The sequence below is a fragment of the Phalaenopsis equestris genome, unplaced genomic scaffold, assembly GCF_001263595.1.
Source record: "Phalaenopsis equestris unplaced genomic scaffold, ASM126359v1 Scaffold000804, whole genome shotgun sequence".
NCBI lineage: Eukaryota > Viridiplantae > Streptophyta > Magnoliopsida > Asparagales > Orchidaceae > Phalaenopsis > Phalaenopsis equestris.
In genome coordinates this window covers 378,945-406,303 of record NW_018165244.1, presented here as the reverse complement: position 1 = coordinate 406,303, position 27,359 = coordinate 378,945, and the positions used below count along the sequence as shown (strand labels likewise).

The 27,359-nt window shown below is 37.3% G+C and overlaps 1 protein-coding gene across 1 annotated transcript; it reads left to right on the top strand.

The window, feature by feature from the left end:
• Window positions 1-218: 218 nt before the first annotated feature.
• On the top strand, window positions 219-27,102 carry LOC110031403. The gene is made up of 4 exons (XM_020734579.1): window positions 219-750; window positions 6,553-6,711; window positions 6,836-6,944; window positions 26,634-27,102. Exons 1-4 carry the CDS (start codon window positions 379-381, stop codon window positions 26,807-26,809), a joined length of 816 nt encoding a protein of 271 aa, XP_020590238.1. The 5' UTR covers window positions 219-378; the 3' UTR covers window positions 26,810-27,102.
• The last annotated feature ends 257 nt before the right edge of the window (window positions 27,103-27,359 follow it).

Sequence of the window (27,359 nt, the reverse complement as noted above, 5' to 3'; positions counted from 1 at the left end):
TTTTAATATTTTCATTTATACTATTTTATCTACATCCCTTTTTAAAACTACGGGTGATATTTTTGATGTAAAGATTTAAATGTTACAAGTATAAAAATTAAAATGCAAGTGTTAAGTATATAAATTCACATGTATGCGAAAAATATAATTTAAAACAAAAGAAGAAAGAAAGGAGGATACAAAAAAATTATCTTTAAAAAATAAGTGTTTTTTAGCTTAAGCTCGCTGGCAAGGTGTTCGTAGCTTATCTGTACCGACAAATTTGTTCTTCGATGTTCGGCGTAGTTCTTCAGTGCCCGGTGGAACTTCCCACCCCCGTGGGAATCTTTATGCCCATTGCAGAGAGAGAGCGAGAGAGAGCGAGAGCAAGCGAGGGAGATGGCGGAGTCGCTCCAAATTGGAGGAGAAGCAGCCGACTCGTGCAGGGAGAGACAAGGACGGACGCAGAACGTAGTGGTAATGAGGCACGGCGACCGAATCGACGCGGAGGAACCTCTTTGGCTAGCCCGCGCAGAGCGTCCATGGGATCCGCCATTGACGGATTCTGGCAAGATTCGGGCTTGGACGACGGGAAAAAGACTGCGAGTCATTGGCTTCCCTGTCCACCGCATCATCATTTCACCTTTCCTCCGTTGCCTCCAAACTGCCGCCGAGGTCATCACCGCCCTCTGCTGCGTTGTAGACAACGAAACCCAAATTCTATCCATGGAGACTAGTGCTGGCGTTGTGATTGATCCTACTCGTGTTAAGGTATCTCGGATCTGTATCCTCGTAACTAGAGTAATGAATTACATCGCCCTGTTAGTAGAGTTGATATGAGGAATAAGACCTTGAGATATCATTCCTTAGAAGTATTATTTTTATTCTATCAATGAATCGAGTGAGTTTAATTATTCTCTTCGATACAGTAATTTTGGTCCAATTGGCGGAAATTGTGCTGTTACTTATAGTGAGGGTTTCTCTGGAGTTGTCTAACTTATAACTTTCTAAGAATGAAATTTATAGGAAATTCATTTGGTAAACTTTGTTTATGGGCTCATGGCTTGTCTGTCTTCCTATTAGACTTTGCACTATTTTTCTTTTGATTTCATTTGGATAGAAATTCATTTCTCTTATGAACTTAATGATGACCAATGAGCCTTTTGTTTTCTCCTTTTAGCAGTTTGGATTTTTTGATAGTTGCACATAAAGCACATGCTTGAATATAAGTTTTATTGATGCATGCATATGGTGCATTCATGATCTCTGAAATGGATTGCATTGTTATAATTGTTTTTCTTCCATAAAGTTGATAACAAAGTAGCTTACATGTGTGCTCAAATTGCCACTACTAGGCACTTCATTTTGAAACATGTAAATGAGCACTATGCTCTTTTCCTCTTTTGGTAGCTAATAAAGCCCATGTTTTTGATGACCAAGAGGCATAGTTCTGTACATCTTTTTGTAACTACATTTTTTTTGGCAATCCAGAATGCAATATTTAAAGGCTAGGACAGGGTTTGCTATTTGATGGGCTGCTGTTGGCCTTGCAATTGACCGAATTATTGTAGAGAATAGTTCTTATCCACTTATGAAGTGTCTGTTTGGTTTTATGAAAAAGTAATGCCGTGTAAAAGTATTTTAATATAAAAATAATGCATTGTATTTGGAATATTTTGAATTTATTTGGTTCATTGTAGAATAAATACAAGACTACACATTTTCTTCTTTGCTTTGAAAAAAAAATGTCAATACATAGTAGGAGGGCAACGAGAGCGGGGTTAGTGGCCAACAGCGAAGGGGCAACCGACAAGAGCAGGTGCCTAACAATTAGCTGATGATGGGCGACGAATGACCCATGCAAGGGGAGGCTGACGGTCGGCTAGAGGCAGTGGGTGTCAAGCGATAGACTCCAATGAGCAACACTTCACACAAAAAAGTGTTTTTAGAATTCTCCCAAATCTAATGTATTTTAAGCGCAATAAAAATGAATTAGGGAATTAATTTCAAATCGCGCCGCTCCAATTAAGCCGCCTCAAAAGGACCTTGAATGTGTTGAGATTTTTAAAGAATAGCCTTGCTGCTAGACTTCTCATTGTCAAAAGGACTTCAATGGAAGCTTTTAGAAATACCATATGACAAGTGAAAATAGTTTGGAGTAAAAGTGACATCATATGTAACAGAAAACTCCTGATAGGCTTTAGAAACAATCTCCTCCTTTGAGCAGCAGTATAATATCTTCCAAGGTATTCACCAAACGAAACCAGGCCAGAAAATGCTAATCTTGAATCAATCCTATTAAGAAGCCAATCCTCTCCTCTTTATTTCACTGCTTGGCTTGCTTGTGCGTGGCCCCTGCTTGGTCTTTCCAGTACATAGATCCTTTTGCATGTATAGGTGTTCTTTTTCTTTGATATTATAATCTTTTTTGAGTTGCTCCATTGGTTCTTCTGCCAGCATGTGGCTTTTTGGCCTTGTTTGCAATTATCATTCTACCTATATTTGCCATGATTGCAATTGGTTTTGGGATGCTATGACTGGCATTACCTCTTTTGCAATTTATGCTTATCATCCCAAGGCTCATCTCCAAACTAGTTTCTTGGGTGAAGTTCTGTCTGAACAAATATGGAGTGCTTTACAATGATGTTGAGTTATGATGACTTACCATTGTGGTATTTTAGACCGATCACCTATTGTTTGTGGTTTTATTGTGTATGTTATTTATAGTTGATGTGTTTGTAGTTTTTGCTTAATATGCTTTCCTCTCCCACCAAATCTATATTATGGCTTCATATACTCTAGACGTAGTGGTCCATTTATGTTTGGATCCCTACTCTTAGATTAAGATGTTCTAGCTTCCACTCTATCCATCTTGCCAAACCTTTATATTATGACTGATCACCCGATGTTGGTGGTTTTATGGTGAAGGAGAATCCCCGTGCCCTAGCCAACCATCTAAGAAGAGATAAGGAAGAATCAACGCGCGAAGGAGGAAGAGATGATGGGTTGAGGTTGTGCGGGAGGGAGTCGAAGCCGAACCCTCGCGCAATTGGGGGCGGCGAGAAAACCATGCGAAAACCATGAATGAGCGAAGTGACGAAGCCGCATAAAGCAGCCGAGGAGGTCGGCCTAAGCAGACGACGAAGTCATATATATATATATATATATATATATATATATTTGAAAAAAGCCCAAGGGTTAATATATTAAAGAGAAAAGATACAGATAAGTTGTATGAGTGGGTCCAAAAATAGACATTCAACCCACACGGTACATATAAAGATGAAAAAAGCCCAAAAACCAGGGCGCTGAAAAAGTAGTGGTCATCCTCCCAATTTAGTTTTGCCTCTGCCTCTTGTTCTCGGAAGGGATCCAACTAACAAATTGGTAATATGCGTACTATTATCAGAAGTAACCAAAGTATCATCCATAAAACTCCTGAGCTTGAGTAGATCTCCATTCTTCTTCTTCCTCCTGAAAATGTAAACCTGTCATTCTTTATCCGAAGATTCAGTCTGATGAGGTGGTAGGGCTGTAGGAGTACTAACCGTAGTACCCACAATAGGTTCTAATATATGTGAAGTATGAGTTGCCTCTACATTGGATACTCCTTGAAGATGGGGAGCTGTGAGGTTCTTCTGATTATCAGTCTGAACACTATCCTTTATAGGTAATAGTTCTTCAGTATTGTTTTCTATGGGGTTCGAAGGTGTCTGGTAGTATTCTCCTCAGGTGGAACTAAAATATCCAGAGCAGTTGGGTTAGACTCATCTTTATCCACTTGAACCTTAGATTTCAAATTAGGATGGAGCTTGTGGCATTTATCAAGGATATGCCCAAACATCTTATAGTGGGTATAATATGGAGGTCTGTGTTCTATGACGATTTGTTGTCAATATCCATTATGTGTTGTGCCCAGCCAAACTTCAGTAACATCAGGTAATGTAATATTCCTTTCCACAAGTATCTGGTAACAGAAGTTCTGGTTAGATTGAAACTGGGTAGATCTAGCTTCATAAGGTCCCTAAGGATGACCCCAATAGAGTAGAAAACTTGATAATGAAAAAAATTGCAGCTTGAGACCAGGTAGACTAAACCATACCGGTACAGTGGGAGTTCAGTGACCGGTACAGTGGGAGTTTCATGATTTGGGTCGAAATCAGGAAACCACTTGAGTGACTTCATTGATTTGCCTGCGATATTAAGATATTTCTTGGAGAAAATTCAGGTGTAGTATTCAGCCACAATTTGTTGAATCAACACATGTCTCCCATCCACGAGTCCTACTTTCCACTTGCCTACTAGTTTAAGATCATCAACATTCTTTCTGATAACTTCCATAGGTGAGCGCCCCCATTAAAATTTTTCAATAAGAGCAAACTTGAATTTCTCCGCCAGTGTTGAAATTCTTAAGTCAGAGAAAAATATTGTTGTTAGCGTGAGAAGACGACGACATTCCCCAACTCAACTAATATATATATATATATATATATATTCGGAAGATGGTATAAATGGTCTCATAAAGTCCAAACCAAACATAAAAAATTTCAACCTCTAAAGTAAAATATATTAAATAAGAGGGAGACTCTTCTATTTATTTAAAATGACAGTACTCTAAAATCTTACACCATCTTTTTTAATTATTAACAACTTCAAATTTTTCACTGAAATTTTACTATGAATGGGGAAAGTTGTCTGAGGATAAGTGACTCCATTACAGACACACACACATCTATATACATCCATGCATGCATATAGATTCATGATTGCATACATATACATACATACATAGGCATGCATGCATACGTTCACATACCTTATATATACACATATATACACATATATATACAAATACATGCATATGTATGCATACACAGATGCATAGATATACATTCATATGTATGCCTACACAGATACATAGTTATACATGCATATGTTGATACAATCATATATATATATATATATATATATATATGGATTGTCTGGTAATATTTGGCTTAAATCCTGCCTAAATCCCTCATGAAAGTTTTATCGGCATGGAGATGGTGGCTCCGTCGGAGCATCCCCAACAACCTTCCGCCGCCAGAACCATAGGCTTCTTCAAAACTCTCGGCCTTCTCCAAGACATTCCAGAAGCTTCAGAACGCAAAGATTTCTACTTTGATTTGATACGCAACCTCCTTAAAGTTGACTACATCGATTGCGGTCAAATCATTTGCACTCTCAAGGTCAACGCCTCCGTCGTCAATCCATACAATACCCTTCAAGGTGGAGTTGTGTCCTCTGTGGCGGATTTGGTGGCACTAGCTTGCGTGAAAACGGTGTATGGGGATAATGAATTCTTCCTTGGGGAGTTCAACACTGCTTATCTTGTTGCCGCCACATTGAGTTCAGGATGAAGGAATCTAAGAAGCTGGCTTACACCTCTCGTGCAACTTTCTATATAATGCATGGTGCTAGTCTTTGAATATTAATGTAATTAATACTTAGTTTTTCTAATTTTTTGAACACTTTAATATTTATGTAAACAATAAAAAGAGTGCTGCTTTCCCACCTTTTCTACTTTTCTTCTTAACAATAGGACAATCAATGTAATTTACTATGAATGATGAGCATGCGTTCACTCATATCCTAAATTAGGGGACTACGACGCTCCGAGCGAAATGCGGACGTACAGAAGATGTGAAGATGGAAAGCAGGGAGATGCGAAGACATACTTCTTATATTTTCAGTTATCTAACCCCTGAACCCAACTTTTTTAGATTAATGTTGGCCAAATCTTTTATATCACATAAAAAATACCACAATTTTAACTTTTAAGAGGTGGCTTACAATCTTTTTAGGCATATATGTAAAATTTAAGTTTAATTGTTAGATATGTGATTACATAGGAATTAAGGGTATGCTTGTAAATCTTTCTTATTTAAAATGATAGAGCACTCCCAAATCTTTTACCACCCTGCTTTTTTAATTATTAACTACTTTTAATTACTTCAAATTTTAGTCCATGATATTGTAGTATGAATTGGGAAAATTGTGTGAGGATAAGTGGTTCTATTCATACACATACAAATATGTATGCATGTGTTTGTTTATCTCTGTTAGGCCCATCAATTGGGAATCTTTTATTTTTTCCTTCGTGTCTTATTTCTGGAACCCTAGTCTGGGAGGGTGATTCTGATCGGATCACACCTTGGGATCATAACTTTCTGATTCAAGAACTTTGCTCCTTGCTCATTCAATTCTCCTTGATTTTTCATCCTTGCTTAAAAATAGATCAAATCATTAGCCTTTTTTTAATAATTAAGTTTTTAAAATCTCTTTTTTGTGACTTGGGAAAAGTTTCTTCACATCGGAAGTCAAAGTTCTGTTTTGCATTATTTTTTCAAGTTAATTTAAAATCACGTGTTCATTTGATGTATCGATGCATGACATAGTATTAATATTTCTTATTTCTTATGAACAAGATGGAAAGGCATTTGGGGATTTGGATAATAACTGATTAAAATCAACAGTAACTGATTTCTGAAATTAGTTCGACTTGTTTCTTGTTTCTTCTTCATGATTATACAGGCAAACATCGAATATGGATTGTGTGAAGTTTTTTGTATGGAAGCAATGCGACTCACCGCACTTCCTAAAGATGGAATTTGGCTTTCTGATGTTTCAGAGCTCGAGGCTTTGCTACCAGCAGGAACTATTGATCAATCTGTTGGCCCTTTGAGAACGCAGGTTTTTTTTTTGTACTTAGGTTTTGTATGTCTATTTTATATTAATAGCTTTTAAGTTATGGCATATGTGGTAATATGAATGTTTCTAAAGAATGACTTAGGCAAACAATTTTGAATTGCTGTAGTTGCCTTTATGGGAGGAGCCACTGGTTGTTGCAAGAGAGAGATACCATACCATCATTGAGGCTCTAGCTGACAAATTCCCACTTGAAAACTTATTGCTGATCACACATGGTGAGCTGCATCCTCCAAATTAATGTTTTACTTCTTTTGCATTTTTTCTCTCTTGTTTGCAAAACAATTTCATTGATGTGATTTTTTTTTTTGAGAATTACCTACATAACACAAAATTTTTGTGCATTTGCATTTCTTTTATTCACTTATATCACGCCATTATTTCTAAATCACATAAAAATTATGCATGAAAATCTGTAATTTATTTAGATTTGTTACTTATATAAGTGATGCTTTCGTTGTGATTTAAAGATAAAGGTGTCTTATAAGTGTTAGATCTTGATTTATCCATTGGTTATGTTATGGGGTTAAGGTAGATGCAGAATTCCAATAGGTCTGGAACAAAACACTTGAACTGAAGCATACAAATAAGTAATTCCAAAAATAAAAACACAAAGAACATCAAGATTTAACATTTAAAAACCTACGAATGTAAAAAAATCATGGAACCACACTACACCAAGAATTTCACTATGAAATGAGGAGAAATTGTGTATATTACAAACTTAAGCCTCTCTACTCTCTTGAAACTCACGAGCGCTCTTCTTCTTTCTCTTTCGCACAAATGAACTAACAGAAATCCTACATCAACTCGCAGCACCGCTTTGCACTATCTGCAATGAATAAACACATATTTTAAAGTCTCAAACTGCAAAAATTGGTTATGGGCGCCTAGGAGCCTTGTCTGGGGGTCGAGTTTCTGGGTGTTGTAGGAGTCTTATCGGCGCTTAAGTGCCCACTATTGGAGGCAGGTTTTCGTTCGCGATAAGTTTTTGCTTGGGAACCTTTGGCGGGGTGCCTAGGCGCCACTGTCGTTGAGCTGTCCGCTGCACTGTTTCTGGCGACTTCTCCTTGCTAATCAGTCTCCATACATAACAATCTCTCACTTAGAGACTTATTTGCAACCACCTCTCCTCCAAAGTTGTGCCATCTTCATAGTTGCGTACAATAGCATGGCTCACCCATGGTCTCAACCTTCTTGAATACCAAATGAAGCCAAATATAGCTTCAATTTCTCAATTATAACCATCTTGTCAACGTATATGCGGGATTCTGAGCTGTATATATCTTCTCCAAAGATAACTTATTATTTTCTAGAAGAGAACGAATAAAGTGATACCTCAGTTGAATGTCCTTCGTCTTGGCTTGAAAAATAACGTTCTTAGCTAGGTGAAAAACACTCATACTTTCACTATGAAGCTTTCTAATATCTTGCTCCTTGCCTAATTCTACCATAAAGCTTTGCAGCCAAGTCATTTTCTTACTAGCCTCAGTGATAACAATGCACTTACCTTCTGTAGTTGAAAGTACAACAATCTTTTGTAGCCCGGAGACCCAATTTATTGCTATATTTTCTAAAATGAAGTTGTATTTCTTTCATCATCAATATCTCCTGCCAGATCTGAGTCTACACATTCCTGTAGATTAATTCCCCCACCTCTGAAAGAAAGTGTCTTATTGAATGTTCCTTTCAAGTATCTAAAAATCTACTTTACCATCTTCTAATAATGTTATGCTGGATTACCCACGTACATGCTGATCACTCCCACTGCATGTGTAATATCTGGTTTTGTATATATCATTACATACATCAAACTTCCAGCTGCTGAAACATAAGGAGTTATTTTACCTGTGTTTGTTCTATTTTAGATTTAGGCGATAGTTCATTAGATTGTTTGAAGTGACTATTTAAGGGGGTGCAAACTGGTTTTGCGACATTCATGTTGAACCTGTGTAGGACCTTCTTAATATATTCTACTTGAGGCAACTTCACTGTACTTGTACTCCTGTCCCTTGATTCTCATATCGAGAATCTTCTTCGTTGGACCTAAATCTTTAATCTCAAACTCTTTTGATAATTGTGCCTTCAACTTTCCAATTTTTTTTCATATTTACTCCTACAGTCAACATGTCATTCACATATTAGAGAAGCACGATATAATAATAACCAAATTTTTTGATGAAATAATAGTGATCTGCTTGACACTTTATATATCCATTATCTGGCATAAATCTGTGAAACCCTTTGTACCACTGCCTTGGGGTTTGCTTCAAACCATAAATGTTTTTTTTTTCCAATCTACAGACCATGCCTTTTCTTCTTGGAATTTATATCTCTGTGGTTGCACCATATCCAACTCTTATTTTAAATCACAATGCAAGAAAGCTGTTTTCACATCCATCTGCTCCAGATGTAAATTTTTCTCTGTTACCAAGCTCAGCACAACTCTGATAGTTGTCATCTTCTTTACTAGAGCAAGTATGTCTGAGTATTCCACTCATTCTTTTTGCTGAAACCCCTTCACAACAAGCATTGCCTTATAGTGTCTGCTACCATATAACTCCTCTTTTAACCTGTAGATCCACATGTTGTGCAGTGCGAGCTTCAAACTCTGATGTCTGATTTGACTTTTGCGGCTACATCTCTTCATCCATGACAAACTCTCACTTCTTTCAAGTCTTCAACTTAGACAGCTTCTTCATAGCACTCTGATTCACAATTATAATTAATAAAAGATAGTTTGAAGAAGATGAATACCTCTGTATCAGTAGTGTAACTCTGTTGGACCTCCTGATTTCAGTATCAGATGATTGAGGAATTTCCCGTGCTTCACTATATTGAGCACCTATCTTTTTTTCATTTTCTTGATCACCATTATCTTCTTTCTCAATATATTCAAAGGAATTATGTTAAAGCTCTCTTTAACGTTAAAATCGAACATCGAAGGTGCATTGAATATTCGTCGAAGCCAAACATTAATAATTCCCTCTTTGTAATCATAGGATTTTTTACATTTTTAGTAGATAAGTTGGATAATTCCTTTTAAAACATATTATATCTAATTTAAAAATTTAATTTTCATAAGCTCGAGATTTTATAATATAGATTAAATTTATAAAGTTAAATTTTACTCTTTTAAAATTTGCGTTGTGATATTTTTAATAAAGAATAATGGAAAATATATTTCATATTAATAATTTATTAAATATAAAAAGGTGTCTATGACGCGTCGTGTCATATTTTTTTCATATATGGCGTCCTCGAATTGTCGTGTCTTGTTCGTGCCCTCGTGCCCGTATCCGTGCTTCATAGCATATGACTGCCTACACTGCCTACACTGCCTAAGACTTGCATTAGTTTTTGTTCCAACTACATCAATAGATTAATATATCTCATTGATTAGGTAACGAGTGTCATTAATGTTGTCTTGAGCTTTCACCATCAACTCTCTGGTTATCTTTCACAAATCATCTGTAAAACTGGTCGCAGACCCTTACCTTGCAAGCTGGTTCACCGAGATGAAATTTTACTCTTAAATATGAAACATGTCTAATTTCATTGAGCTCCAGATTGTTCCATTAGACAACTTGATATTCACATCAATCTTTCCAACAATATCGTCGGCCTTTTTATCTCTAAAATACACCTCTCGAGATCAGTCTGAGTGTAGTTTTTAAATATTTGTTTGTTGTGACACGCATGAAAAGAAACTCATGAATCTACTGTCTAAGATTTAATATTATTTAGGGATAAAACTAGGGAGTCACCTTGAATTTTATCTATGAAGACATTAATATAGAGCTTCATATTTTGGACCTTTATCACAAACCATTGGAGCTTTATAGTCCTTCTTAATGTGATCTTTTTTCCCGCAGTTCCATCATTCCTCTCTGCCTTTTTCTCTCTCTGAACTGGAATTTTCTCTACTGGACTTGAATCTTTTCCTATCTGTGTTTCTATCCTAATTCATTCCACTATTTTCAACATTTTGTGCATAATTTTTGAAATTTCATTACTCGCCTTTTTGCAAACATTTTTTTTCAGCATTAACCCTACAATGTCATCAAAGTTTAACTTAATATTACCTGAAGAGTTGTTCATCGCAGTGATTAGTCCATCCCAACTATTTGGGAATGAAGATAAAAGCAACAATCCCTCGACCTCATCATTGAACTTGATGTGCACATAACACAACTAGTTTGTCACAGTATTGAAATTTATTCAAATGTTCAACCACCGAACTTCTATTAATTATCTTCATATTGAAAGTCCAGAGCTACTCATACATTCTTGTTAGTGCAGCCACGAGATCTATCATATTTTACTCATTCACAATGTTGAAAGCAACTAATGAGGAGAGTGAGAGTAGAATCAAACCTAGAACTGTTCGATCAAGCACTTCCATTCTTTCAGAGTCATCGATTCATGCTTCTTGATGATTCCTTCGAGAGATAATACAATTTTTTTTATACAATAAATCTTCAATTTGTATTTTCCAGAACGCAATATTCATTGAACTTTTTAACTTTGTACCATACTTCATTTGTCATTGCTTCTACTCGAATGAATGATCTTCAAAAAAATCCCACTCATATACCACTTGTTATGATGTTAAGATAAATGTGGAACACTAAGTTGAGAGATCCTAAGTAAATACTTGAACAGAAACAAATAAATAAGTAATTAAAAAAAATGCAAAGAACACCAAGATTTAAAATTGAAAATTTAAGAATAGGAAAAACTATGGAGCAACGCCACACTAAGAAATTCACTATAAAATGAGGAGAAACTGTACATATTACAAACTCTAGCTTCTCTACTCTCTTGAAACTAACGAATGCTCACAAAAATCCAAAACCAACTTGTAGCACCGCTTTGCACTATTTACACGCACTTCCTGCAATGAACAAACACGATACTGAAAGTCTCAAACTGCAGAAATTGGTTATAGGTGCCTACGTGCCACCATTGGGCGTCTAGTTTTTGCTCTCTTTGTTCCACAATGTTGGAAACAAGTCTTCTAACTCGCAATGGATTTTTGCCTAACAAACTTTGGTTGGACACCTATACACTCCGCTGGCGCTGGTCAGTCTACTATTAGACGTAAGGGCGCCCCCTATGCAATGGGTTGCCTGTTGCACTTTTTGTGGGCGCTTCTTCTGCTAATCAGGCTCCACACATAACAGGTTACACTAAAGTTAGAAGTTAATTTATCCGTTTGTTAAACTAAGGCTTAACTATATAAAATTTAAATAACTATTGGAAAAGAAGAGAGAAAGTTGTGTATAGAGAGGTAACATATCCACTATATGTCTCAAGAAACGTAGTAAAGAGGAATCTCAAATTGAAAAGGTCTATTTGGGGGAGGGGGGGGGGGGGGGCGCGAGCGGGGGGGGGGGGGGGGGGGGGGGGGGGGGGGTTTATAAAATGTTAATTATAAAATGATAGGGTAACAAGAATTATCTATCATTTTATATTATCTTCTTTTTAACAAGAATAGATACAAATGTTATTTAAAATGATAAAATGATAAAATGTTAATTATAAATGACAGTAGATAAAATGATAAAATGTTAATTATAAAATGACAGTAGATAACAAGAATAGATACAAATTGCATACATCGAATCTTGTTTAACACACCATTCCACATTTTATCTATCATTTTATATTATCTTCTTTTTCCCAATAATTAACATTCATTATATCTAGAATGTAGAAAGCAATTTGTAAAACAAGATTCGATTCTAAAATGTGACATCATTCTTGCTTGTGTTAGCATAGCTGGATCTCCTATAATTTTTATTTCCTTCAATGATAGGGTTGCACATCTTTTATTTTTCTTACCAAAAGCATTGATAATTGAGAGACTCACAAATTTTGAGGTGGACTATTGGGCGAAGTTGGTTGAATTTGAAGAGGAATGGTGCTTGATCTTTTCTTGCCGAGTGAAGTGGTGTCCATCTTGTCTTAGAAGTATGCTTCAAGTATAATGGATGGGTACATGCAATGAATTTATCTATATAACAAACCTTTCTAAGTGACTCAGTATGCATTGCACTGATTGATGTTATTTCCTAAATTGGTGGTGAGATGGTGGAAGACATTTTTCTTTCGAGATCTTCGTGGAGGCCAAAGTAGAGAGTTACTGGGGTATCAAAATATATGTTATCTACTGTCAATGGTTTGAAAGAAGGCACTTTCTCAGCTCGCTCTCTTTGAGAGCCTGAATTGGTCACAATGATTGAGTTGGATCCTTGAAGATAAAATGCAAGATGATTGATGAATTAAGCATTCGATGACCTTCCATTGATGATATGAGATTTTCTCATGTTAGTGGCTCTTATCACTGGATAGGACACAATATAGTGGTTTTGATCGGCACATTAGAGGTTGAGAAGTTTTTACAAGGAGCGAGTCTCTACCTTTGCTCATTTACTATTCTTGTTTATTTACCTGCATGAAAAAAGAACTTATCTGTTTATAAGTCAAAGCCATGTGGTAGCATAACTTGATCTCTTATAAATATTTATTTCTCTCCGTGACAGGGTTGCAAATCTTCTATTTTTTTTAACATAAGCATTAATGATTGAATGGCTCACAAAATTTGAGATATTGATACTATTTTAGCGCTCATAGAAGGTATTGAGGAAGGGGATTTACTGGGAAAATGGTTGTGGAATAGCGAGGGAATGAATTATAGGTGTTTGACGCCGTTTCAATGGGGATAGACGTCGATTGAAGGAGTTTGGAAGTAGATGAGCAATGAAATATTCTATGGGATTCGAGCAGTTCGACCGCTATTAGGATGGATGACAGAGGTCAAATAGCGGTACAACGAGGTATGGGCGACGAGGACGTTCCACCACTTGTTCTTAAGCAAGATACAAATATACCATTTGTAAAAGAAAGATGATACAACACTCTAAAGAGCATAAATAGTGAACAAAAGTCTCTCAAAACAATAAAAATGCAAAGCAAAAAAAAAATGGAAAAACTTCAACTATAAGATATAAATTGTTTCATCACAGAAAAATCCTAATTAGAAGTAGAAAAAACAGAAAGCAAAAAGGAAAAAATATGGAAAAATTGGAAGTCTATGGTCCTGCTGTTTGTTGAAGAATTCTAATTGTTTGGAAAAATTGCGAGGATCCTCCTCAGCCCCTCTTCCTACATCATTGGGATCGATTCCGCGACATCCGGAATCCTGTAATCACTGGGTCTCGTGAGCACTATACCACGGGATGCACTATTAGTGGAGAAGTTCTGGCATCATTTTTTCATGGCAGGAGAGGCATTGCCCCTTCTCTGGAGTTTTTTTGACTTCGATCTACCACTACCATTACAAAGCTATCACCTTGCTGTGTTTGTGGAAGTCCCATTACAAAATCTTTGCTTAAGTTTATTTTATGCAACTTTAAAACACATACATCCTTTCAAAGTCTGTTCTGATAGATTAAATAACTATCATTTTTTTTTGTCACAACCTGAGCTGAAGTAGCACATAGATGGGTTTATTCTCATGAACTAATTCTCGAGCCATTAAATCTGTAACCTGCTTCGCCCACTCTTCATACTCAGTTGGGCATATTTGATAAACAAGTTTGTATGGAGGAACCAACCTTGAAATGAAATCTATGGTAGAATGGACCACTTTTAGTGGTAATTATTCAAGAGGTAAACTATTAGTCGAGTATTTGCAACTCTCTCACCAAATGTTGCCCCTTTTCTAGTTTTGGCTCCTTGGACTCACTATCTTTTAAGACAATTAATGTTATTCCTTCTGGAAGCTCTCTAATGGACTCAGGTTGAATCATTAAGCATCTCTCCCTCGCTAGTTGGGCATTGATACTCCTCTCAGGCATATTCATTCTCCCATGTCATTGGTCATTTCTTTAACTACTTCTTGCTTTGATAATGAAATCATTCTCTTGTTTAGGTAATTTGATGCACTCTCTAAAATTATGGCACATGATGCACTTTTTGGCTGAGACAGATTTTGGGAGTGCCTATTGACTCCACCTGTTTTCCACTTTGAACCATTTCTTCCTTGAACAAGGTCGGTTTGGATGCCCCTGGGTGTATATTTACTGCTTGATTCTGGGATTGAATTCTGCCTGTAAGGTTTGACGATCACCCGGTGACATCGCTGCTTTTCCACTTTGAAAATTAGAGCCTGTACAACGAGTAGAGACCAATATGGCTACAATTGTACCACATTCCTTGTAGACAAATTCAGTCTTTCAAGATATCACACTTTTGTGTTCCTTAGATTCCACCAACTCACATTTCATCATGATTCATTTTCAACTGCTTACTTCCCACAAAAGAATTTCTATGGCGCTGGTGTTGGTAATGTCGAGGATGGTATTTGCATTTCATCTCACTTTTCATTTTAGACCACGTGGTGATCTTATTCTTTTCTTCTCATTGTCAAATATATCTCAAGTTCTCCCACAATAATTAAATATTTTTAATGAGCTTGATGATTGCCAATTTAACTCTCTTGTATAGAGGAGCAGCTTTGTACTAAAAAAAATTGCTCCACTATTTGAAGCCACTCGATAAACTCATCTAGATCAATGCGACCATCAAAATTTGGTAATTTAAACTTTACTCCAAGTTCATAGCATCTCTAATTTTTCATGCTGAATCGTCGAGGCAGTGACTCTTCATCATTGGAAAACTGACTAATGGAAGGAACTCACTTTCTCCCCTTGTTTTGATGAGTCCTTGTTTTGGCTATGGATGTCCTCACCTGATTGCCTCCTCTCAAAAAGGAAAGCCTCTACTACAGTTGGAAGTTTTTTCGATACATATTTTCCATAACAAGTTCCTGGACTTGTTGTTGAGAGTTCTCCTTGGTGGCATTGTGTCGTTTCCTCCCGATCAGCCTTTCGAGGGATATAGGATTGCAAATCAATGTTGGTTGGTGCTTAGGTTTTGGTATAAGTGTTGGGATGAAATTTCTGTGGAGATTGAAGAATTGGATTTTGAAAATTTTAGGGTTGGAGTTAGGAATTACGGTAGGAATGATTTGAGAAGAAAATTTTTTGGTGGGAGTGTTAGGTTAGGTAATTTAGTATTTTGGTTCAGGGGAAGGATGACAAAATCCTATAGATCTAGGGCTTGCTGGGGTTTTATACCACTATTTTAGGGTTCTTATAAGATATTTAGGAAGGGGATTTAGCAGTGAAATGGTTGTGGAATAGTGAGGGAATGAAATATGGGAGTTTGGCAACGTTTGGATGGAGATAGGCGTCGATTAGCGGTGTTTGGAAGGAGTTGAGCAAAAATTTCTATGGTACAAGCGGTTCAACTACTATTAGAATGAATGACAATGGTTGAATGGTGGTACAATGAGGTATGGGCGGTGAGGAGGCTCCATCACCTATTCCTAAGTAAGATACAGAAACAACATTTGCAAAAAGAAGATGATACACCATTCCGAAGAGCATAACCAGAAGACCAAAGTCTTTTAAAATAATAATAATACAAAATGTTTGAAAAAATTGAAATGAGATGTAAATAGTTTCATCACAGAAAAACCCTAATTAGAAGTAGAAAATAGGAAATATAAAGAAAATTCAAAAATTGCAATTCGGCTATTCTGTTGCACGTGAAAGAATTACCGCATATTAGAAAAATTGCAAGGATCTCGCTCGATCCCTCTTCCATCCATGGGATTGATTCCACTAGGTGTGGAATCTTGCAATTGTAGGGTCTCGTGGGTGCGATACTGCTGAATGGGGCAACTACGGAACAACTCTCGTGTTAGGTATCCTATAGGGTGAAGGTGGCCAAGATTGGAAGAGGATTAGAGTTTTAGCCTATCATACTAGTGAAGAGATATTCGTTTGGCCTGAGAAGTATGCTTCAGCCACAATGGATATATACATGTAGGCAATGGCTTTATCCATACAACACAAATTTGTAAGTGACTCAATACACATTATGTCGATTGCTCTTTTGTCCCAAATTGACGGTTATATGGTGGAAGACAACATTCTATCGCGATCCTCATGGAGGCCAAAGGAGGTAATTTTTGGGGTATCGCAATATATAGTATTTACTAGCAATCGTGTGATAAGGGGGCGTCATTTTCAGTTTCCTTTTTCTGCGAGCCTAAATTGGTCATAAAGATGAGATGCAAGATGGTTGATGAATTAAGCATTCAACGACTTCCCATTAATGGCAAGTGATTTTCTTGCAATAGTGGTTCTATTTACCAGGCATAAGCTTCTATTCACTAGGCATAACCCAAGATAATAGTTTTGATTTGTGCATTAGAGGTTGAGAAGTTCTTACAAGGAGTGAGTCTTTAACTCTGCGCCTTCGCATTTCTGTTTTAATTACCCACTATAAAATGATGTACTCATCTACTTATAAAGTAATAGCCATGTGCTTGTTCATTTGTAAAATCAAATCATATTAATGAAAGGAATTGAAATTCTTTCTTTCTTTTTTATATATTTTCTAACTTTTTATTGTTATTGTATGACTTGTGTATTTTTGAGTCAAGTTTTATGAGTTCATGCAAGGACTATTCTAATTGTTGGTTTTATTATTTTCTCTATGTTGCAATTTGGGGCCAAGAGGAGACTTGACAGCCTCATTAAGTTTGAACTTCTATTTGCTTGGGAGCCATTGCTCTCTCTTAGGGATTAGGATTATTCATAACTTCTCAACATAGGCCAAGATCCTGTGTTCTTCACTCTCTAGGATGATTGTGCAATTTCTTAGTTGGGAGAAAAAAAATATAGCTGATGTTGACATAATTGATGTAATAGGCCTATTTTTTTTTTTTAAAATTTAGCATCTAACTCGCTTGGTAGGGTTGTTTCCCAAATGCGAGTCAACCTAGTTTCTGCATGTGCAAGCTAGATTTGCAATGTAAACTAAGGAGTTGCACACTAGTTTCCTAGATAAAAAATTTTCAATATAATAGCCCGAGTCTAAGAATAGTCTCTTTGACCTCATTAAGTGTAAATCCCTTTTTTTTTTCTTGAGAGTTGTATTCCTTCTTTAGGGAGCAGACTCGTGACTTTTTCTGCTAGTTTGAGCTTTCATTGTCTTCAAACTTTAAATTGGTTGACTTACTGCCCCATTGATCGAGTTGTGATGGGAAAATATATTTTGCAGATTCGACCGAAGGTTATAACTTCTGGGTAGCCCTATGTGATACCGAAATTTATCAAACATCTAAGGGAAAACAAATGTTATTACTGACTTCAAAATCGGAAATTATAACAGCAGCGAAGACATGAAAAATTGCAACAATACAACAACACAACACTAGAACTAGGGTTGGATCTAGGATGTGAGTGGTGCCGGCTAGGAGTTTAGACCTCCGGGGAGTAGTAAGGGGGTTGGCCAGCAGATTGGAAGGTGGCGGTAGCAATGGAGAAGTGGCGACAACAAAAGGAAAAGCGGCGAGTAGGGAGAATAACTATGAGAGGTTGTCATAAGTGGTCGTAGTAGAGAAATCAATAAAAGGTATTTGGGAGCGTTGCAGGAAGGGATGGAGAAAAGTTATAGGAAGGATAAACACCACTTGGATACCAAGATATAGTCGGAGCACCACTTGAAATCCTAGGATATAACTCATAAGAGAGAGAATGAAACATTGATTGCTATGCTCAGCAAGTTACAACTAAATCTAAAAACCTCAATAACCCAATACAAATATTTAAAAGACCCCCAATATGAAATACCTAATTAGAAACTAGAGAGTTAGGATATAAAAAAAAAATGTAAACAAGAAATAAAAAAAAAAAACGTTGAAGTTCTTATGGGAATTGCGACCTAAACATGAAAATTCTAGTTCGGTCCTCCCGTGATCGTGAAAGTTCTGCAGATCGCGAACTGTTCGTTCTGTGCTCGGAACATCCAACTCTCGCGTTGATCTGCCTGAATTGGTGGAGCTCTGACCTTATCTATCGAAACTTCTAGCTCATGATACGGAGTTAGGTCGGCCACGTCTATAACCTCCTTGGATTGGAGGGTCTTCGATTACATCTCTAAAAACACCTAGATCCTACTGACAGATGCACTGTCCCACAAATCATCTGGGAATGTTTCTTGAATAGCGAGTATCATCTTTATCTGTCCAATCATCTATGAGCACATTGCTGTACTGAACTGGAACTTCTTGTCGAGCATATTTTGCAGAGTCCTCCAAAAGTAGCTCAAGGTTGGCTTATTCTTCTTTAACATGAAGACAAGCCGAATTTACCCTAGCAGTGATAGCCCTGCTGATAAGCTGCCAGTTAGGATATCCTGAAACTTTCTGCGTAGTAGTTATCCTGTGTTTGACATCGGCACTTTTGTCTCACCACCCTCTAACATCATTAAGACTGATCATACTAACTCCTTTCTCATGCCTAGAGCACCTATAACCTAAGATTCCGCAAAAAGGCAGAAGTATTATGTGCTTTTTATATTTGATGAATGAGTAATTGTTCTTAAACCCATTATACTTAATCTTGTGATCAAATTGCCACGATCTCCCAAACAGAATGTGGTAGACATCCATGGGTACAATATTACATCACACTTGATCATGCAACTGATCTCTAATAGAAAAATCTATAAGGCATCTCCTGCCTATGGTAATCGTGTTTCTCTTTTTCAATCAAGTTATGGAATAAGGCTGAGAATGTCTCTGAGTAGTAAGACTCAACTTGTCCACCATTTAGATACCGCATTCTCACAATTATGTCCATTGATGATAAGGTTGGGCATATTTCCTTCACAGTGCAACAAATATATAGGTGTTTATGACAAAGCCACTTTTGCTCTCTCATAGTCTTAGTCTAAAGGACTCGTCAAACAACAAGCATCGTGCCCTTGTTAATTGGAAGTTGGTGCTTCTGCATCCTCATTATCTTGTATGTCTCCAGTACCACTGTCCACTTCTACTTCTTTCTGCTCACAGTGAAAGAGACAAATCTAGTAATAGAGCAACTGGAGGCGATGTGTCCAAACCCATAACATCTAAAACACTTCGTTGTGAGCACTGTGCTTGGTGCACTACTTTCGGGCTTCGTCCCACTCTGATGAGCTTTGTCATCTTTCTGGACAGTTTTCACATCTTCCTCAGGTGTATTCCTACTGGCTCCTACTGTGGGTGATTATCTAAATAATGACGATGTTATAATCTGCTTCTATTATTTCTCCACCTTCCGCGCCAATGTTTGAACATCACTTCAGTAATGCTGCAAATGAACTACATGGTTGATGGCTGACTTTAGACCTCTCAAAGACCTTGTTATGGGGTCTCCTCTGGCTCTTTCATTTCACATTTCAACATGAGTTGCCCAAACTCCGCTGTAAACTCTTCTACTGACAACCCCCCTAGAGTAAGTGATGTAGCCTCAAGAACATATTTTGGTGGTAGTGTGGGGGTAGATATTTCCTGTGCATCTCCTTACTCTTTTCCAATGAGGTGATCTTGCTCCTATCTTCTCTTTGCCTCAGTCTCTTCAAATTCTCTTACCACAAACAGACATTCTTCTTCAATTTTAGCAATTTTCACTCTTTATCAACCGACACTTATACTAAAATAATCTCTTAACAGCTTGCATCAATCAAGTCATCCAAACCCCTCAAAATCCGATAAGTCTACCTTCACCCTCGATGTCTCCATGCCCTCCAAAAGTCACTATCCAGTGATCAACTCTGATACTGAATCTCAAAACGTCGTGGCCTACTCTTCTATTTATTTGAATCATCCTTATGGAACAAATTCAAAATTTCCTCCCTCTCTTTGAATCTCACTATCACGATCGACCTTGATCTCTCCATGGCTCTCTTCCTCAATTTCAACAAGTCTGTGCTAAAGTCGGTGGATTTCCAGCTACATCTCTTCCATGATAAGTTTATGATCGGCTTACAACATCCGTCTTCTTAGTGGCACACTAGGGTTTAGATTTGGGATGTGAAAGTGTGTGTATGGGGCAGATCTTGGGTACAAAGTAAAATTAGGGTTGCTTCAAAATCAACAATGGGGGATTAGGGTTAGGTCAATATTGTCTATGGTTTGGTGGGTTCAAGTCACCCTAAGATGGAGCTAGGGTTGGACTATGTTTGCTACCAAATGATTATGAATTTTATCAAACTCCCAAGGGAAAGCAAATCTTATTATTGACGTAAAGAAATTGAAACTACAACCATAAGGAAATAAAAAATTGCAACAAAATAACAACACAACACTAGAACTAGAGTTGGATCTAGCGTGTAGGCGGTGCTGGCTAGGGGTTTTGATATCCTGGGAGGTGGCGAGGGTGTCAGCCAGCAGACCGGAAGGTGGCGACAACAATGGAGAAGTGGCAACAGAAAGGAGAAAAGCGGTGAGCAACAATAACAACTATGGTAGTGTTGTTCTGAGTTGCGGTAGTAGGGAAAACGATAAAGGTGATGTGGAATCATTGCAGGAAAGGCTGGGGAAAAGGTATAAGAAAATAAACACCAATTGGAAATCAAGATACAATTTGAGTACCTCTTGAAATACTAGGATACAATATGCAGAGGGAATATGAGACGCCGACGACTGTCCCAAAACAAATCACAGTAAAAATTGATAATCTTACAACCCAATACACCTATATATAAAAGTCTCTTAATATGAAATACCTAATTGGAAACTAGAGAAATAGGAAATAAAGAAAAGTAAATAAGTAAATAGGAAATTTAAAAAAAAAAACCATCAAAGTTTCTAAAGGAATTGTGAATTAAGCAGAAAAATTTCAGGTCGATCCTCCCACCGGGACACCTTGCTTCTGCATCACTAGGTTTAATTATGAGCAACAAAAACTTTTAGGTTACTCCATCTATCGGCTCATGCCTAGGAGGACAAGTTCTCCAACTCGTCGTTGAGTGTGGGCGAAGCTCAAATTTTGTATTTGATCAAAGATATTTATTTATTTCTTTTCTATCATTTTTTGAGCAAGAAACACGAAAAACTACATAACAGAAGTTTTAAGGAATAAAGGGTTTAAGATCATCCCTCTTCAGACTTCCTTTCCTAAATATATCTGAAGCCAATATCTCTTGGGGCCAACTTATTCCTTGATAATGTATGGCTTTCATCATGATGATCCAAGTTTGTGTCTACTTTACTTGTGATGATCAAGTCGGGTGTTTTGAATTTCCTCTCTTTGATGTTAATGTTGTTGTACTTGGTCGGCTTCCTTTTGACTTCTTGCTTCATAATTGATTGGATCTTGAATTCCTCTAGCTTCATTTGCTTTCTTTCATTTGTCGAATTCACCCTTTTCATATCTATAGTAGTTGCAATATTTTTGCTGTGAAGATGGCGCTCAACTGATAGTAGCACCGCAACCCTATGTGAAGGCATGAATAATAGTCATGTGGCTAATGACGGGGTTATCTTGAGGGTTCATAGGATAGAGAGTGGTATTTCAATCTAGATGCCTTGATGACTTTGAGCTCTTTTTTATTTTTATTTTTTTTGTATTTTTGAGATTTTAAATTTATTTTAGCTAGCTTGACTTGCCCATTTGTTCTCGGATGATTCATTGAAGCAACTTAGAGGAAGACTATGCTATGTTGTTAGTTCTTAAAAATCATATTGCAGAATTAAGGGTCGTTATTTGGTATCATTTATCGGTGGGTTATATCAGTTTATATGTAGTTGCAAATTATTTTTGCAGTTGTTATAGCAAATGATTGTGCCTTTCTATTTTATAAAATAGTTGGTAATGATTAATAAAAATCCATCTTCATTGGATGGAATGAGTTTGTAGGTCATTGTCTCAAACAACGGAAGTCCACAAGCTCATAATTGATTTTAGCTTGTGGGATGATTGAAGTTGCATGAAGCAAACTTTTGGCACTACATGTAACATTTGATTAGCTTTCCGCATCTATCCTATTAGTTGTTTAAAACGATCTTTATCTGAGAATTTAGATTGCAAGAGTTCATCCCCTAAAGTGAGTTCCGCCTTCTCGTGAGTGCACTTCATTCAAAATACAAACAACTTTATTTTCACGAACACATTGTATATATGGAGAGGTTGCTAACTTCCTTCAGGGTCTGCCATTGATTAGCATTTATAAACCTGTCTTCATGTTAAATCTTATGGAACGGGTGAGATGAATCCTATCTCTATGTATTGTATGAATGGAACAACTCAGATCGATTTACTTGGGAGGTTGACTTCTTGATATCGGAGCTAACTCAAACAACGATAGAAATATAAATATTATTGTTGAATTTAAATAGGGTTACAATGATGACTCCAAACTAGAAATAAATGATAATAAACATAAGATGACACAAGCAAGCAGCCCTAAAGTGTTTCTCTGGTTGGTGGAGGTCGGCTAGGTGTATCGGGATGGTTAGTGGGAGTGGTGACAGCAAAGGAAGGCTGATGGTGGCTAGGGGGAGCACAACAATGCAGGGACAGCTAGCATGGAGGCTGTGCGGTGTGATGGCAGTGAAGAGTGGGGGTGGACAGCAGGATGGATGTGTTCCCTGGCTGTTCTGGAAGGCTGAGACAGTAGGGAGGAGGTGCAGTGTGGGTGGCAACAATGTTGGAAAAGAGGGGAAGGTGCCTGGTAGGTGGAGAACTGCAGAAAACTACAATTTGAGGGTTGTTGCGGGCAGCTGCAGTGAGGTACGGCAGTAGGGAGCGACGTGGGTGGCTGGGGAAAATGAGAAAGATGATCATAACCTTGGGCCGGGATACAACGAGAATACAACCTTTGAAGGGGAAACAAACGTTGGCGGCTGTCCTGACAGAAATCTGAAAGAAAGACAATAATTTTCCCTAAACTCAACAAAACAGGCATATAAATAGATTCTAAGCAAGTGGGAAACAAAAAAAGAAAAGAAGAAAGCAGTGGGCGGCAAATCCCAACTCCCATTAAGCAGCAATCAGGAAAGGAAAGCCAGGCGGGTCTGAGCGGCAACTCTTGGCTCTAAGAAAGGCAAGGAAGACGAGAATTAGAAGCGGCAGGCGTGATTAGAAAATCCCTCTTCTAAGAGGACCGACCCATCTAGTAGAAGGATGGATCGGACCCTCTAGAGGCTGGTTCATCGGTCCTCCCTAGCCCCGCGTTACCTCTATTTCCTCTTCCTCTTCAGTAGTAGGTCAAGCAAACTTTAATGTTGGCTGCCCATCTAAATTCCTAGCTTTAGAGAGTAGTTTAACTAGTTCTTTTCCTCTTATAGTGTTTGCCAGATTTTAAAGCTTTCAAACTTGATTTTTTAGCTTGTTTTTAAATGATACATTTGCAGTATCTTCTCATGCCATATACAACTCATTTACTTTGACAAGTTGAGTCCGAATATACATGTTAAGTGTTTGGCGTCTACTCCTACTGCGAATCTCAAATTGGTTATTATCCATAACGTGAAGTTGGGTTTAGAGGTCATCTCTTCTTTTACTCCTACTATGAAGTTAACCGAATATGACCTTTCTTTTTTGTAGTTTCCACATGCCTTTTGAGGAATGTTTACCATGTTTGGTGATGAGCCCACGGGGGAAAATGAGGTGAATAATGATTCCTCGTTAGTTGAGGATGAGTGGGTTCCAACCTTGGGAGCTTTGGACAACCGGGTTCTTGAAAAAGTGGCTAGACGTAGTTTTTCTTTAGGAGTTGATGGGAGGATGATTCTTCTATTTTACGGCTATATTCTTTCATTTTAATATAGGAATTCATAAGTTCTAGCAGTTCAAGAAGTGTTTTGGGCTGATATAGGCCAAGTGCGCAATAGAATGCCCGAGTTAAGGTGACTCGAGTTTCAATTGGCTCTAAATATTTGATCTCCAACAACTTTTTCATAGAGAGTTGTTATAAAACATCTGGATGACTTGTCTAGTTTTTTTAGAAAACTTGTGTGTTCTTTTAGGGCCATTGGGCGTTAACGAATTGGGCTATAAATATTCTCTTTAAATCAAAAAAGGACATAATCATCCCAAGGGGTAAGCGGGAGAACCATTTCATTCATGGCTTTTTGAAGGTTCTAAATAACAAACAACATCTTAGAATGTCATTGGCATCCAACAGTGAGACAGTTGACTCAAAATATGTGGTGAACCATCTTAGAATGTCATTAACAATGACACAGTTGACTCAAAATATGTGGCATGGTTAACCGGGTGAGTTTAAATTTGATATGGTTACAAGTGTATAATCTTGAGCATGGGAGTTGGCTTATCGTCGGTGAAATCCCGTGGTGAATGTGTTCACCAGTTGAGATCTCTTTCAGTATACTCTAACTTTGACAACTAGATTCAACTTCTTCTTTATCAGTCTCAGTGTACTATATTTCGTTTTGGCATGGCAGTGCTCTTGTGCCCAAGTTTTTTTTTTATTTTTTATTTTTATAGCTGAATTCGTGAGTTCTTCTAGTATTGGTGCCCATGTTATATAGATCTTGGATATATTTCTGAACACCCTAGAAGAGGCGGGCAAGTCACTCCATCTCAATGAGTCGGAGGGTCGTCACACAGTCGTTGTCCTCCATGATTATTGAAGCTTCCCTTGGTTGATCTTATTTGATCGAGTCCTTTAGCTGATCTTCAAGTGCCCCTTTTGGGTCCTTGCATGTTTCTAGGCTCACTGCATCTAAAAAAATATTTGATACTGATTTTGTTAGAGAGTTACACAAAGACTTTGCTAGTCCGTTTGAACTTAAAAAAAAAAATCATAGAAATAGAGACCAGTGAAGATAAGGAAAATATCAATTATATGGTTCGCAAAACACTGTAAAGTGGTATCTCAGAATCATGCAGTCTGTCATCAAGGGAAAAGTTTAAATAGAGATAAATACAAAAGGATAAAGTATAAATCTGTAGTGGTATATAGCATGAACAAACCTAGACTTAGATCGGTTTGGAAATCGACCATCTAGCAATGATAATCATTGGGTCTTAAGATATTGTTCGATTATGGGCCTTCAAGGTGTTCTTGTTATTGGGGTATATTTGAATTTAACAAGTATAGTAGCATCTTTGGGTATAAAAGTTGGGGTAGCTTGCTGAAGCGTGGAATGACCTAATATGGTTAGGGCAGTTAAAGATCAATTTTGAGTTGAGCTGGGGTCGATTCAAAATCAGATTGAAAAAAATTCGATCTAAAATTTTGGCTCATTGCTTGACCGTTTATTTTGATCTGATCTTGATCCGAGCCAAAATTTGATTAAACTTTTGAATGATTAACCATCTTCGAGCTAAATTGACTAAATTTACAACCTTAATATCACTAGGGTCCTTAAGAATCCAATTTTGAGCTGAACTGAGGTCCGCTTGAAATCAGCTCGAAAAAAATTCAATTCAAAATTTTGGCTCAAAGCTCGGCTCGTTTATTTCGATCTTATCTTAATCTGAGCCAAAATTCAAATCAATTTTTGAGCGATTAACGTTCTTTGAGCTAAATTCACAGACCTAGATATGGTGATAATCTCAGTGATGTTCCTTTGGGATATAATGACAAATTTCGGAGATTTTTTTCTTCGTCTAGTGAATGTACTCCTTTCTAGTAGGCATGTGAGTTCGCCTCATAAACTCTTTGCCAGTCGGTATATGCATGGAACTCAATAGGGCGAGTCCCCATGAACTCAGTTGGCGAGTCCATCTCCAGCTTTCGATCTAGTTCACAGTCCATCTCTAGCTTTGGATCCAGTTGGCAAGTTCGTCTCTCCGTGTTCCTTTTGGGTTAACTTGCCTTTAGGGTGTTCATATAAATAGTTAAGAATAAGATATATCAGTTCATAAGAATTTTGAAGTATGTAAAATTCCCATTTTTTTTATGCTTTAACATTTATCAATATCTGGAAGATTAAAATGAATCAGCATGAGAACAGGCATATCTACCCTCTCTCTCTCTCTCTCTCAGATTTAAGTTCTTATTTTGCCTATATCCATTTTATTTCTCAGGCGAAGCAGTTGGGGTTTCTGTTTCATCAAACCTCGAGGATGCTATTGTTTATGAAGTAGACTATTGCGCATTTACGCACTTACAAAGGCAGGTATTTTCCGAACCTTCAATGGCTGTTGCTGTAGGAGGCTTCAAGTTGGTAAAAAGCAGTCAAGCCGGTCTCCTATATATTTGATGAATTTACCATATCTATCCATTAGAATCGAGATTGGCTCTTGAATTCCAATATTTTCCAGGTATCTTTATCCTGCCATAAATGGTTTTCTGCAGTGATTATTACATTCTTATTAATATTTTGATGTAATAAAAATCCTGTACTATTAAACCCTGAGAGTTTCCACCTTGCTCCCATTCTCATTTAGGAAGGTGGTTGTTTGTGGTTTTGATTGTATATTTAGTAGAAATAATCATCCAGGCAAGGAATTTGTAAAAGAAACTAGATCATCAGATTTATTGGAGTTTGCATCATGGTTGCTGCGTTTTTTTCTTAGTAAATTTTTTTTATATAGCTTCTGTAGCTGCTGCATTGAAATGCAAGCTCGAGCCCAGCAACATGAATTTGTCAAAAGGCCGACTAGCAATGCTTCAAGTTTAGAATTTTAGCCAAATATTTCTTTTTTTATTGCCTGTAACGTGGCAGGTTGATGAGCTTCTTAGAAGCCAGCTGCTTAAGCTTTGCCAGTTCAGAAGTTTTAAAAAAACTCAAAACATTTTTTGTTTTGTAG